Source organism: Pezoporus wallicus, unplaced genomic scaffold (assembly GCF_028554395.1).
Source record: "Pezoporus wallicus isolate ANWC-B61680 ecotype Strahan unplaced genomic scaffold, APGP_CSIRO_Pwel_v1 contig_4788, whole genome shotgun sequence".
Taxonomy (NCBI): Eukaryota; Metazoa; Chordata; class Aves; order Psittaciformes; family Psittacidae; genus Pezoporus; species Pezoporus wallicus.
The window spans coordinates 1592881-1608376 of NW_026638769.1; the positions used below are offsets into that span (position 1 = coordinate 1592881).

The 15496-nt window shown below is 38.7% G+C and overlaps 1 protein-coding gene across 1 annotated transcript in view; it reads left to right on the forward strand.

Moving 5' to 3' along the window:
• Nucleotides 1–15496, forward strand: part of ME1 (malic enzyme 1) — a 169624-nt gene that overhangs the window by 131619 nt on the left and 22509 nt on the right. The window contains exons 7-9 of the mRNA XM_057412437.1: nt 993–1102; nt 9743–9840; nt 11572–11685. Of these exons, the coding sequence (XP_057268420.1) occupies nt 993–1102; nt 9743–9840; nt 11572–11685 (322 nt within the window). The remainder of the gene's footprint in view (nt 1–992; nt 1103–9742; nt 9841–11571; nt 11686–15496) is intronic.

Below are 15496 nucleotides of genomic sequence, written 5' to 3' on the forward strand. Positions count from 1 at the left end.
TCAATAATTTTTAGATATATTTGAGATGCTTTATGCCTCTATACTAGAAATGTGCTGTTCTTTCCACCCTGTTGGGTAGTGCAGCCTTGGTACATGATGGGTCCAAGGCAGCAAGGTAACACAGTGAATTGTCTCAAAGAAATTTAGTGATTTGCATTGACTTTGAGAGCATTACCAAAAGGTTTGTCAGAAGTTACTGACCCCTGTACCCCTGTTGAGCTGACTTAGTCATATCAGCTAAATGGCAGAAATTGTTCATCCAATGCAACTGCATACTGTACTTTCAAAATATAGTATATAGATTTCAAAGTACTATAGAAAATGTGAATTTTAATTGTTTCATTAGCTACAAGGATGAGAAGATATTCAAGCGGATGATAACATTGATTCTTAGTATACTGTTTAAGAAACATCTACTATTCATATGGAAAATTCAGTTTTGACAATCCAGTGAAACAGTAGACAAAAGAAATGTAACTTCATTTCTGCATATACCCAAAGTTTTAGTATATGTTAGCCAAGTGTAACTCTAACTTCATTTCTGCATATACCCAAAGTTTTAGTATATGTTAGCCAAGTGTAACTCAAATCAAATTTGCAGCTATCAGTTTCACTTGCATAATGACAATAAAATAAAATCCATAATTCTGAATGTGTAACCTTTTTACTACCTTCTTTATGGGGCCAGCTTTGTTTGCTCACTAGCTGATTGCTCAGCGAAGACTGCTGTTGAGGTGTCTGCAGAGAGATGAAGGCCTTTTCTCCTGGTCTTTTATTCTTAACTTAGAACTGAATAATGCATATTAGCAGTCTAATTATGCCTTGTAAGTAATTTATATGAATGCAAAGATACAGAATATAGCAGAAATATATTAGTAGGTATATAAATCACATTACGTTTTTATTCAAAAGCTGACTGCAAATGTTAATAGCTTTTTAATGTACAATTATGTATTAATTTTAATGTAATGCACAATATTTTCTCTTTCTAGGTATGGCATGAACTGCCTCATTCAGTTTGAGGATTTTGCTAATGCTAATGCATTCCGCCTCCTGAATAAGTACCGTAACAAGTATTGCACTTTCAATGATGACATTCAAGGTAACAGACCCTTTCTTGTCTCTTCACTCCTGTGATACTCACAAGCCATAAAAAAAAAAGAGTCTTAATTGATACACCAGAGGAAAAAAAAATGTATCAGCTTTTCTGTGATGTTTGGTGATGTTCACTACAGGTCACATTTTCCCTCGGGTTTCCTCAGCATGGGCTTCTGGTGAGCTGTCTTTGCTCTTAACCTTTCCCCTCTCATGTATGCCCATGCTTTATTTAGATGTTCACTTTTCAGGTTTTGGGTTTTTAACAGTTTAGTCTGTGAATGGCTATTTCATATAAATTATTAACTTCAGATCTCTGGGCAAATGTCAGAGCTCAAGCCTGGCCTGAACTTCCCTGCATTTTTTTGTCACTGCAATGACAAGTGCTCCACTGTTCCTTCATGTGACGGTGCTTGCTTGATAAATGTCAGACTGTATTTCAGTTCTTAAATTGGCAGCTCAGTTAAATATCTTCCTAGTTTTTCTTGCAGTCTCAGGGCTGCATTCAGTTTTATAGGGAAATTATCCCGTGACTCTGCTTTCCCATCTGAATCATTTGTAGCAGCTGGCAAAAGAAAAAGATCAAGGATGGAAATGTCAGGAGTGGTCAGTCTAGATGGGCATCTTGTCTCTTCCCTCCCCAGGATAAGGACAAGGAGAGCTGAAGTAGCAGATGTTGCTGCTTGCATGGTCCTATTTCTTGTCAGGAATAGAGCACTGGGAAAAATAACTTATTCTAGGGCAGTAAGTGCATATTCTTATAACTTAATAACTTATTCTAGGGCAGTGTAGTGGTTTAAAACCAGTCAGGCAGCTCGTTCACTCACTCCCCCCCTTCTTTCCCTCCCCCTACTCCCAGAGAGACAGAGAGGAAATCGAAAAGAATGCAACTCCCATGGGTTGAGATAAGAACAGTTTAGTAACTAAGGTATAACACAAATCACTACTGCTACCACCAATAATAATAATGATAAAGGAAATAACAAGGGAAGAGAATACAACACCTCACCACCTGCTGACCGATAACTCCCCCCCCAGCCTGACCAAGCACCAACCGATACCTCCTCCAACCCTGCAGTCCCAGCCCTTCCAGGTAACTCCCAGTTACATCCTGGGCATGACGTGCTGTGGTATGGAGTACCTCTTTGGTCAGTTTGGGTCAGGTGTCCTGTCTCTGCTTCCTCCCAGCTTCCCCTCCTCCCTGACAGAGCATGAGGCTCACAAAGTCCTTGGCCAGACCAAACATTTGAGCAGTAACTAAAAACATCAGTGTTATCAGCTCTGTTCCCAGGTCGAAAGTCAAAACACAGCACCGCACCAGCTACTAAGAAGGAGAAAAATGACTGCTACTGCTGAACCCAGGACAGGCAGTAAGGCTGCCATCCTTAAGAGAGGACTGAAGTCAGACAAACTGCTAGAGAGAGGTACCTAAGAAGGACCCTGGGCACCCAGATGCCTCTTACCCCCTCATTTTTCCTTGGGTAGATGTAGGTCCTCAGCCATGACAGGATCAAAAATGTGAGTTTAACTGTCTTTCTTTCTAACAGTTTGCAGTGACACTTTAAGCCAAGAATTAGGAACTTGAGTTTTGTAGAAATCCTTCTTGAGTCATTCTTGGATCTTAGATCTTACTTCAGGAACTCAGTGCATAGTGGTAGATTGAAATAGCCCTTGTCTTTCTGATGTTAGGGATTTTGCTAGCTACATGGCAGGGGGGTTGGAACTAGATGAACTTAAGGTTCTTTCCAACCCTAACTATTCTATGATTCTATGAACTATGTTTCTGTTGCAAGCCTGGATGAGTTTTACTCCTGCATCTGAAACAGATTATGGAGGACAAACTCCTAGATGGGAAATAAACTAACTATAAAATATAATTTCTCTTTGTAAGAAGCATGGTGCTTCTTACCCTGCAGGGTCTAGGTGTAGCCATGGCTATGACAGTCCAATACAGCAGACCAAACAGCATCTGGTAGTTTCCCTAGTTGTTTAGAGACCCAGCTCCCACAGGGAATTATCTTTCCCTTTAGGATGAAAGTCCTTGCCCCAAATCAGAGGGAGGCTCAACTAGAGTGTAGTTTCAAAGAAATAGAGGGGAAGCTTATCAGCAGAAGCATACCAAATATGGGTAAACTAAGCTGAGAAAGTCTTCTGTGTCTCCAGATGCATTTTCAAACCACTGCATTCTCTCTTTTGCTCCTTGGAAGGAGGTGTCTTCACATTCAAAACCGTTTGAAGGTATCTGTTTGGCTTTTGGCTGAACTGCTGTAGTAGCTCTTGGTCTTCCTTAGAAGTGCAGCCATGTGCAGGGTTTTAATTTATTCAGTTTCTGCAATCTGTGTTTCTGTGTCTTTTGATGTTTTCATAAATGAAGTCTGGGACTTTTGGGTAATCTCCATCCTTAATGCTTGTATAGCTTCCAAGAGGTGAAATTGGATGTATTTAGTCTGCTCTCATCTTTGTCATTTGTCATCATATCCCCATAAATACCTTTTGTATGTTTTATTTTTTTTGTGGGCTGTCAAAATTGTAAAGAAGGTTTGGGGTTTGTTGTTGTGGTTGTGATGGGTACAGGGCTTCCAATTCATTCTCTAACCTAGGATTTGAAGAACATGATGTTGAATGACGTGTTATAGTTCATATGTTGATAGCGTATATCTCAAATCCTGATATTACTTGCAAACAGCAGAAAACCTCTTCCATAATATGAAGTGACTTTTGCTTCCAGGTGAACCAGACATTGGGATTTTTAAAAATAAAATAATAAAAAAAAGCCATTTAAGACATAGGGTTATGTAAAAGTTTGTTTTGGATTTTTTTTTTCAGTATATTCAGGATGTCACCTCTCCATTACTCAGTGTAAATTTACATTGAAATCAGTATGCTTTCAAGAAACCCCTGCAAATGTATTTTTTTGTATACTTTTCCATGTGTATATACAAGTATGTGTATGTACAAGTAGTCTTCTGTTTCATTTATTGCTCATTATCAATTAAAAAAAACCTGTTCTCACCATGTTCCTGGGCAGCCAGCTGCTGCTTGAGCAGGGGGACTTGCATGAGATGACCTCCCAGCCTCAGCCACCTTGGGCTTCTGGGACTCTGTATCCCTTTACAAATATACTAAGTGGTTTCTCTTTTAAGAAGGCTCCCTTTCTCCTTGGCTAGAGCCTTTCTCCCTCTTCACGCTGGCTGCCTGTTGCAGCTGCAGAGCAGGTCAGCATGCATACAAAGCTTTGAAAAGCCAGTTCATGATGGGGAGCAGGAGCACCCATCTCTTAAGATGGTCCTTTTGAACTACCACAGCCATAGCATCTGCCTTACTAGCAGCTGTTACACCTTTTATGTAGGATCTTTACTCTCACCTTTTTTTCCCAGTAGGTGTAGGAGAGGGGAATGGATTTATTTTTTCCCTGACACTTTATGCAGTGTTACTGACTGGCCATGTTACCATTTGATTTCTATTATGCTGTGTATTGAGAAGTATGAATTTTACTTTTACCACTTCCTAATGTTTTAGTTGAGAATCAATACCCCAGATTTTAGGATATGCTGCAGAAATTCCTTCCCTCCTTGTTTGCAAGGTTTTTAAGATGAGATAGGGAAAATGACAAAAAAGAATTGCTAGTAATACTTGATAACAAGTTTTCTATTTTGAAATTTAAAATATTGGTCAAATGCTTCCCTGCTGTAAGCCATTTCTTGCTACTTTAAATTAAATAAAACTGCATGAAATTAAAGTTAAATCCTTGTTCATCGTGTTTTGGGGCTTTTTTTCCCCTTTTACTTTAATTGTTGCATCTGCTGAAAGAAGACTCTGTGCTCCAAACCATTTATAATGTGCCAACCCCAAAACGCTGTGGTCTCTAGGATTTCCTTTGACATATTCATGCTCAACCATACAGTTTACAGTAAAAAGTAAGGCTAAGGAATCTTGGACAGGAAACAAAGACTTGATAAAGAATAGTGTACTTTAAAATTTCACATCTACCATATTTTTATAAGTTACAACTTGCCTTCCTAGACAGCTGTAATGAAGTGTTTTCTGTCGCAGCAGCTGCGGTGCATTAGAGAGATAGTCTTCTTTTAAATTTGCTGAAGTTATTCTAGCAATTTGGGGAAAACAGAATCGGTTTTCAAAATCAAGTCCATCAACAGTGTCTGTCTTATTCTGCACACAGAGGATTTAACGTGTGCTCTGTGAGGGAGAAAGGTGATGCCGTTTCTCTCCTTCCTTTAGCGATGACAGTAGGAAAAGCAGTAAAATTCTGTTTCTGCTTTGTAATGTTTGCGCAAAGTGGTTAGGCTTTGGCAGATGGATGTGAATTGCATTTTGATTCTTTTCAAAAACTCGAGTCAGTATTCAGGGTGAAATTTAAGGTCATGCTGTTAGCCAGAGCAGTTCCGGTTAAACAGATCTGGTATTCATGCTGACGGTGCCCCCCTTTCAATAGGGAGGAATAAGGGAAGCTGCTGAGGACAAGTGATGACAGGCGCTGCCAGCAGCAGTGATAGTAGGCTCAGTAATTTAATAAACTGGGTTATTATACTTTTTAGAGTCAAATGGCTGAATAAAACCAATGTGGAGTGCTTTTAAAATACCATTTTTAGAGCAGTTCTGTGCAAAACATGATTCGTGAGAAATGCAATTTTAAGCCTTTATGCATTGTTACAGCCTTTCTTCTAAATCACCCTCATAATGAACATACAGGTAATGGTAACTCACATCCCATGTAAATAACCATCGCAAAATGTTACTGACATTCAATGTAGCATTTTATTCATGTTTTGTATCTCTTTTCTTTTTCCTTAAAAGAGAAGATAGTATTGTAACAGAGTTTCTAAATGAATCCTAACTGGTAATATGTAACCGTAGTCCATTTTTCTGGCTAACAGCAACTTTACATCAGCCATGAATAGAAGCAGGATCCCAGGATTCCCATTCGTTAGAAATTTATGGTGTTTCACTTTGCCTCTGGCATCAGGAAGTGGCTTGAAGAGCAGCTTTCCCAGCTTTCTGAGAAGTCCTCTGTTGAGGGTAGGGTGCTATAGTGGCCACAACTTCTGTCTTCAAGGGCTCAGAAGAAAGTGGTCCTTACACTGCTCTGGCTCAGCTTTCCAAGAGACCAGATCAATGGTCTTAGGAATAAGCTATGTTATGTAGGCTTCCTCCTCCCCTGCAAGCACAGCTGTGCAGTATAAAATAGAAGAAAGAATTTGGCATCCAACTAGAGGATAGGATTTATGTTGTTGGGTGTTGGGTTTTTTTTGCTGGTTATAAGGATTATTTGGTAGAGTACCAAGGGAAATTGAGAGCACATTCTGACTTCTGTCTTTTGCCATTTTTGGTCTTTGCCAGTTTGGCACTCACCAGAGGAAGACTTAATTTCATCTGAGAAAGAAACAAGCTAGCTCTTGGATACTGTGGGGTGGAAGTGTCTCAGCCCGATGGATTGTTTGTTCCCAAACCCATGCCTCAAAGGAACCTTTTTTTTTTTTTTTAATTTGTTTTTGTTTGGTTTTTGTTTTTGTTTTTTTTAATTGAGAAATGAGGGAGAAGAGAGTAAATGATCTCAGCTCTTAGAGCATGTCATAAAAGTCACTAAAGCCTTAAAAATGACAAATCTGTATGGTCTAAACATTAATTGGGCTGAGAACCAGATGTCCTGTATTTCTCATGTTTTAAGGGAAAAGTCACCATCAAAAGCACTTAACGGACCTAGTTCTGAAGACATGTTTTTGAACTCTTCAGGCAGATTTACTTTAGAAAATGACTTTCTAAAGGACTTCCTAACTTTAACTTTTAGTAACGTTTACCTTTTATTTTTGGAGAAGAGAAGGCTGTGTGGAGATCTCATAGCAGCCTTCCAGTATCTGAAGGGGGCCTATAGGGATGCTGGGGAGGGACTCTTCATTAGGGACTGTAGTGATAGGACAAGGGGTAACGGGTTAAAACTTAAACAGGGGAAGTTTAGATTGGATATAAGGAGGAAATTCTTTACTGTGAGGGTGGTGAGGCACTGGAATGGGTTGCCCAGGGAGGTTGTGAATGCTCCATCCCTGACAGTGTTCAAGGCCAGGTTGGACGAAGCCTTGGGTGATATGGTTTAGTGTGAGGTGTCCCTACCCATGGCAGGGGGGTTGGAACTAGATGATCTTAAGGTCCTTTCCTACCCTAACTTCTATGATTTTAGTTTTGAAGATGCAACTGTTCATGAAACTAAGATGGTCCTACCTATAAACCACATATTCAAACCCAGTCTTCAACACCCAAATGATGTCTTTTAAGGAGAGGTTTACCCAGTACTAGGGTTCTTACTACTTCTGTTCTTTTAGCTCCTTAGCTACATGTATTTGAAACTTAACAGTCGGTGTACCTGCAATATGAATACCTGTTTTGAGCATCTCCTTGAGGTTAATATAGAGATAACTGCTATCTCAGCTTTAACTTTTGCCTTGTTTATGAGAAAGTGGACTTGTGAATAACAAAAGTACATTCTTCAGGTGAGCTGCACATTGAGGGCAAATGTCCAAAGTTCAGATTCTGGACTTTTCCTGAAGGAAAAATCAGGAGCACTGTGAATTCTCCCCTCAGAAGGAATCGGGCAGCTTGTAGTCAATTGCACCTAGGACTGTGGTGATCAGGAACGGAACTGCAGGAACCAGCAGATCTCCTTGCAAGTTCTTTCAGGCTTCTCAAAATCATTTATGGCCTCATCTTTGGTTTCCTCTCATCAGTTAATGGCAGCTGCTGTCTGGAGAAGGAGGAATTCAGTTCCTAGTCCCAGAATGAAACAAGGAGGACATCTCAGGGCCTATGTTTGTCTCCCTGTGGTTCAGCTGTCACTGAATCAGATAGGCATCAGAACTCTTCAATGACAGTTGAAACCCATTTTCCCACGTTGAATATCTTTTTGTTAGTGGCTGATAGAGCTTTTTCAGTCCTAATGAAATCAGTGCTGTCCACTGTCAATCCTTCAGAATCTTCTCTAAAAAGACACATTGAGCACAACATTTCTGCTGGCATCATCCACCTCACTACCTTATCCCCATTCACAGGATGTCTTTATGGGTTCTCTAAACCTGTTGAAAACTGATGCACTTTCTCAGGGGTTATTATTTTAATATTTGGTGGGTCCAAGTTCCTGGCAGGAATAAGGAGTCTGTCTTTTTTGGTCCACCTTGTGCCTGGGAATTAGTGAAGATGATAATTTGTGAAAAATACAGGCTTGTTACCTGGAGTCAATAATCCATGAAAGAAGGCCTTCCCTCTCCTGTAGCCTTTGCTGGGGAGAAGGAGCAACTGGTCTTCAGATCAGAAGAACCAGATATCAGACCCTGGTGACTAAATACCACTTCCTTGAGCATGACAGAAGCTGAGAGCTAGACTCAGCAGTGCTGATGATTCAATTGTAGTGTTGTATATAGATTTGGATGCTGCAACTCAAAAAAAGATAAGAAACAGATGGATAAAGTCCAGAGGAGAGAGATGAGTGCTAAGTGTTTCAGAAAACATAACTTTCTGAAAGAGCGGAAGAATTGGAATCGTTCCATGTAAGAAAAGCAGGCTGGGACAGCCTTAGTCTTCAAATATGTCTTGTTGCAAGAAGAAAAGAGCAAGTGGTAGATTAAGACAGGAGGCCAAAATAGGAGAACTAAAAAGCCATTCAAATTTGATTTTTCAACAGAAAGCATACTGAAGCACTGGAATAGCTTGCTGGGTAGATCATAGGAATATTTGAAATAAGATGTTAGGAACAAGTTAAACAAAGGTCTGTCAGAAATCACAGAGGTATGGTTGATCCTGCCATTGTGAACAGGTTTGAGTTAGATGCCTGCTTGAGATCCCTTTATTGCCCTATTTTTTATTAATAGGTGTTTCTCATGATGAGGACCAAAATCTTTCCATTCAAAGACAGACGTTCTTTGTGATTCTGCTTTGGAGAAGAAAGGCCTCCATGGCATAAATCATAAAATTAAATGTTAGCCTTTTTCCCTGTGTGACGTAACTCGAAAATAGATTTAAAAGGTACTTCTAGTGTTTTAGATGCTAGTAAGTTGGAAACCCTTTTACAGTGGACTGGAATCCTGAGGGCTTTCAGATGCAGTAGAACAGTCAATGTCCTAAATAAGCTGCCCTTACTCTTTCAGCTAGTTTAGCTTCTCTGTAAATGTTCACAGTCTGCTTTTCTACTCTGACAACCTCCCCGTGAGAAATAAAGTTTTATTTTAGTCTTGTCTTGTACTGTATTCCAAGTATAACTGCTTGAAGAGTAAGACCAGTATCTTCATTTTTAGTATCTGGAGTCCTTCAAAATACTCTTGTCTGGACTCCCACACCCTTTCTTTCTACAAAAGGTCATAACCACAATATTTTGTAATAGCTTGAATGGCCCAGCCATTATGCCCATCCAGCAGAATCAATCAATCGTATTTTATGTAATGTTACTCTGAAGATATTCCCGCTTACATTTATCTTTGGTGAGAATAAAATAGAGCAAACTCCAACTCCACTGAACTTTTTTGTTACTACCCTAAGTACTTCTATCTTTTAGCAAAAAGATACTGTGGAATTATTTAAAATGCAGTGCTTTGTAATTCTTTCCAAAATAACCAGATGTATTCTTGTTTTATTGTTATTCCTTCAGGAACTGCATCTGTGGCTGTTGCAGGTCTTCTTGCAGCTCTGCGTATCACCAAGAACAGGTTATCGGATCACACAGTGCTGTTTCAGGGAGCTGGAGAGGTAGGTATGAAAAAAGAAACTTAAGCAGGTTACATGTATCCAGTTAACAAGATAAAATGTGTAGAAACATCACTAACATCTGATGAAAGTTGGTTCTTAATTAAAATGTAAACTTACAGAAAAATCTGATCATCTGGTCAAGCCTTGTTTTTTTCAAGAGACATTTTACAGAAATCTCTTCTCTTTTTAACACTTCAGAGTTTAGCTTGCCAGCTGTAAATTACTGAACTGCTCTCATTATAAATAAGCAAACTTTTTGGAAAGATGAGGAAATATATCAGGCCACCGAAAAGATGTGAAATAAAATGCATTTACCAAAGTCAGTGTTATTTAGGAAGAAGCAGTGCCCCTTTGAATTTTCCTGTTATTAAATACCGTTTTTCAGTATTCTGCATGTTGAGATTTTCCATTTATGAAGATTTTTATGCATATAATTTTTTTATACTAATTTTTAAGTATAAATTTCTAATCCACTGACACGTAAGTGAATGTTGTACTTATCTGCAGTGTGGGTAGCTGTCATCTCTTGTATGAAGTCTACAACCCCATGAAGGCTTCTGAAAGATATTATTCATGGTCACCAAACCCCCTTATACATGCAGTATACTAATCCAGCTTTGTGGAGTCCAGATATCATTAATCTCATTCAATAATCTGATGCTACTGAGATGAGGTGTGTAGTTTTCAGGACGACTTGCAGCCGTGTCTGACATGTTAACCTTTGTGCATCAAGACTGTCTATCTCTTTGAAGTTCTGTCTTCTGTTTTTGCTCCATGTTCAACAGGTGGATGTATCCATGCTCTAATGCTTATTTTTTTCATTAGTATTGTGAGTGTGCCTCTTGCTGCAGAGGCAATTACAGTTATCATCCCTGTTGTGGGAGCTCATTCCTAATAAAGCTACTTATTTCTGAACTAAAAAAGGCAAATCTTGCTTGATTCTCACTGAAGCTGAAAAATAAAGAACAAGAAACAGAATCAACTCCATAAAGATGTATATGAGTAATCAGAAACACTGAGTTGTCTGTTGGCTCATTTTGTTGCCTGCTTTTCAATCTGTACCTGTATGACATTTGATCTGCTGGATGAAATATTATAAAATCCAGTAAGAATGATACATGTTTCAGCAAAGTATTGATAAGCTATTTTTTTCTTGCCCCTGCTTTCACTGGGACCACAGCCAAGTCTAAAGTTACCAAACACATGAATAGTAGGTAAAAGGAGACATTTAAAAAAAAAAAGGGAAAAGCAAAAAGTCTTTTAGGGCTCCATTTTACTTTCTGGCATGCAGTGCATGGTATCCTTTGGTTTAAATTGCCAAAAATGTGGTGTAAGTTTAAAAAAAAACCTAAAACAAACGAATGGGAAAAAAAAGAAATTTCAAAGAAGAAACAATAATTAATGTATTCTGAGATGATTATGTGGAGTAAATAGTAGTTCTAGTATGTTTCATTAGAGTTTAAACATTTATTACACTCTCCACACTGTAAATGCCATCTATGCTATGATTATATGATTGAAGATTTATCTATGCTATTTATCTACATTATGGTTTCTAATTACCAAATGGTAGCAACAGTTGATTATTAGTGATTATGAAAAAATAGCAATATAGTTTTATTGTTAGATAAAATAACAAAACTTACCTAAATAGTGTGTAGAGGAAACAAGTGAGCATGGCATTTCTTTCATTTCCAGTATTGTATGCTACTTTTCTTCTCTTTCCTTCAGGCTGCACTGGGGATAGCAAACCTCATTGTTATGGCTATGGAGAAAGAAGGGGCATCTAAGGATGCAGCTATCAAAAGGATATGGATGGTTGACTCAAAGGGATTAATAGTAAAGGTAATACAAATTTCTTATTCCTTTAAATATCATGATAGTTATTTACAGTCTGTAGATAAAGGCAAGAACATATTGTTTATGAAAGCAACTATAACAATTTATCTTGACATAGCAAGCTGTTTTTCTTTTCTGAAGTGTATTAAATGAATGACAGACTCCATGTTGCTCTGAGAGGAGTGGGGTGACATGATTATGCTTGGAGTTCCTGCTCTATTTTTATTAGGGATGAGCACATAATGAAGAGATTTTTTTCAGCAGTTCATTAAAATATGTGTAAGGAAAGAAACGTTCAACTTGTGGGTTTAATATTTCCCATGTTAACACAACTCTTGTTAGTGCAGTCTCGCACAAAGATGTACAGATACATTATTAGGATTGCAAGCATGTCATCCTTATGTAAGGAATGAGATATATTGCATCAAATAGCTTCTATGCACAGTGATCTAGCTCATGTTGCAGATGTTGTGGTCTGTACTGCTATCAACACTGGTCAGAATTTGAAGCTGCTGAGAGACTTCATCTGTCACCCTTACCTCATTCCTTCCATGTGCCAAAATAAAGAAACATATGAATTCCATGTGCCAGAAAAAAGAAACTGGTATGTTTTAAAAGGTGGTTATGTATTTAATGGTTTGTGAGCTACTTAAAAGCAATGGATCAGAGGCTGGTTGGCTTTGCTTTTCCACTGTGCCTGTTGCTTAGCAGTGTTTATAGTCACCCTTGTTGGTACTGCACACTTGTGCGGTGTTCTTTAGCTGTCTAATATCTAAGATCCATTGTAGTTCATGTACCTTTGCTCCTGGAGCATGCGTTCTTCAGTCAGTATCTCTGCTGGTTTATTGAACAGCATCACGGCACCTTTCACTCATTCTGTTAAAAGGAAAACAGTAGGATCATAGACATTGAGACAGCAGAGTATTAATTAAGGTCATCTTGAACATCCCTTGCCAGAAAGCACAAAAGTACCCTGATTAGGTACAGAAGAATGCTGGTTTTTCCTACTATATATGATACTTTTTTCTTGGTGTGTGTTTGTTTTAATGAGTGTTTTTAATTGTTTAGGTTTTCATCTAACAATCGTAAAGTGCTTCTGCATTCAAACACAGATGACTGAAGGCCTAAAACCTACAGGTTGCCTAAGAAGAATGTTGTGTCACACATTTCCTCACCATAGAGACTGGGATTATCAACTAATACAGCTGAACTAAAATCACTCCTGGTGGTGTTAAGGAAACAAACTGATGGGGAGAGAAGTATAGAAACTTCACAGCCCTAAAGCAGTAAAACAGGTCTTGGCTGCATGTCTGCCCAGCCAAGGTGGTTAACCAGCCCTTCTCTCCTGCTCATTTCTTCTTCCTGCTTCTTTTACACCTCTCACTGCTAATTTGCTAGTCAGCCGAGAAGCTGGGTTGTTGCTCTTGGAACACAGCAACTCATTCTTTTCACACTTTCTAAATTTTTAGTGACTCGGTGACTATATACTTTCCTCACCATCCTCTAGCTTTAGCACTCTCAAGTAGTGCCAAAACCAATCAGCATCATACACAGCCTCAAAGTTCCTTTCCTCTGCTTATTCTTCTTGGTGAGGATTTAATTTGGGTTTTGTCCAAAAATCAGTACACTGAATTTCACGTTCTGCCTGGAATGTATTTGTGAACTGTTTGTGATAGCCAGACATAACAGCTCTCTGAGATAGATTAGGGATGAATTTGTGGCCAGATGTTGATACATCAGCAGGAGCTGACGGTGCACATTTCAGGTCACTGCTGGTGTTCCTGGAAGACTTCAGAGTGCAAGTCTTCCCTTCTGGCTCAGGTCCTGTGAGAACTGGTGGGTGCTTATGGCAGTACTGTGTTTGAGTGCAGAGCCTGCTGGACCTACGAGCTGGATATACTTCACTGCAAGTCCTGAGCTGGGTATAAGGAAACCCATCCTTGGTCTAGGGCTCTGCAAATCCTCTCTTGGATTTCTTCTGCAGCTAAATGTGCCTCCTAAAAAGTAAAAAATACTAAAAAAATGCCATCCCCCAAAAGAATGAAAATATAACTTAAACCTCTTGAAGCTTGTGATTTAACTGCTGGGAAGTCATGTACCCAGAAAGTAAACAATTAAGCTATTCCTAGTTCCTTTTTCTGGCCTGAGAGCGAATGCTGTACTTAAGTCTGCGAGGGAGAATGCTGTACTTAGGTCTGCTTAGGAAATTATTTTGGCTTTAGCTGATTGCAGAAAAGTGCTGCAAGACTTGAAGGGCTTTCCAAATGCTTAGAAATGAAGTGAGAGAAGTAAAATGAGAAAGATTTGTGAGAAAAATATACAATGGGAAGGACTCCGTTTTCAGAAACCTTTATAGAATCACAGAATCGTTAGGGTTGGAAAGGACCTTAAGATCATCTAGTTCCAACCCCCCTGCTGTGGGCAGGGACACCTTACACTAAATCATAAGGTGTCATAGTTGCAAAGGTAAGATTTGACAAGCAACAGCATAGATCACCAGTTAACCCGCTTTTGTGTAAGCTAAACTGACTTTCGTTTCTTACTACAAAGGGGGTTTATCAATGGAAACCTGTTCAATGAGAGTCCCTTAAAATTTTCCTCACCAAAACGTGTTTGATCAAAGGTGTTTTACTTGAAGGAGGGAGACCTTTTCAGTCCTAGAAATATACTGACCTGTTTCTTTAGCAGTATGAGAAATAGCAGAATCTCTGAACACTCAGCAATTTCTTTGTCCAACTAAACATATTTTTACATAATTTTTATACCATGCTGTCCTTTGATCATAAATTTTGCAGTGCATGATCACAGATTTAAACATTGTTTCTCTTTTCATCTATTTTCTGTAGTATTTCAACCACTGCAAACCAGAGAAAAATAAACTTGGAACTTTTGTTGTCTTGACCACAAACATTTTCCACCTTTTTCTTCTTCTCCCACCAAGAGCTGCCACGAAGTCACTTATCAGGCTTTTGTGGCTTTTTTTTCCTTTATGGCTTTTTAATTTCAGTTGAAGTGCAGCTGTGTTTTCATTTCCCTGTTAATATTTCTCTTCTCCTGCTCCCTGAACCATCTTTTTTCATTAAACCAAGTTTGATGACCAACTTTTATGCTATGTTGTGGTGAAATAGTTGGTCATGAAGGTTGTATTTGTTATACTGCCTATAGTTGTGTTCTCCATTCTAGAGACTTTATAATGTTGGGATTTTTGTTTTGATTTATTCAGTATGCTTTCACCTTTTCAAACTATTTTTTCTCCAAGTGTGGATAAAGAAAGTTTCTAGATCCAAATACCCTTGGAATTTTGTCGTTTGAAGTATAAGGCTTTTTGAAACAGATATTACTCCCCTTGAAATGCCTGTCTTAAGTATTCCAGTGCATTCAGATGGACGTTTTAATGTTTAATCAAATTACACTTTTATTTTAAAGTTGCTTTTTCAGTCTTGCATACTTGGATATTATTATGCATAAGCAGTTGGGACTCCTCTTTAAGTCTGAAATTCTGAATTCTGTCACATTGTCACGTTCTGTCTGATGAATATATATTTACTTATATGAACACACTAATGGATATATCTCTCACATTCTTTTTCTTTCCCATAGTTTCAGTTCCCTTTTCTGTTAATCACACAAATATTCATAAATGTGTGATGCGAGGTGAATGCATTTTGTGTCTTTAAAGCTGTCATAGAATCATAGAACCATAGAATAGTTAGGGTTGGAAAGGACCTTAAGATCATCTAGTTACAATCCCCCTGCCATGGTCAGGGACACCTCACACTAAACCATGGCACCCAAGGCTCTGTCCAACCTGGCCTTG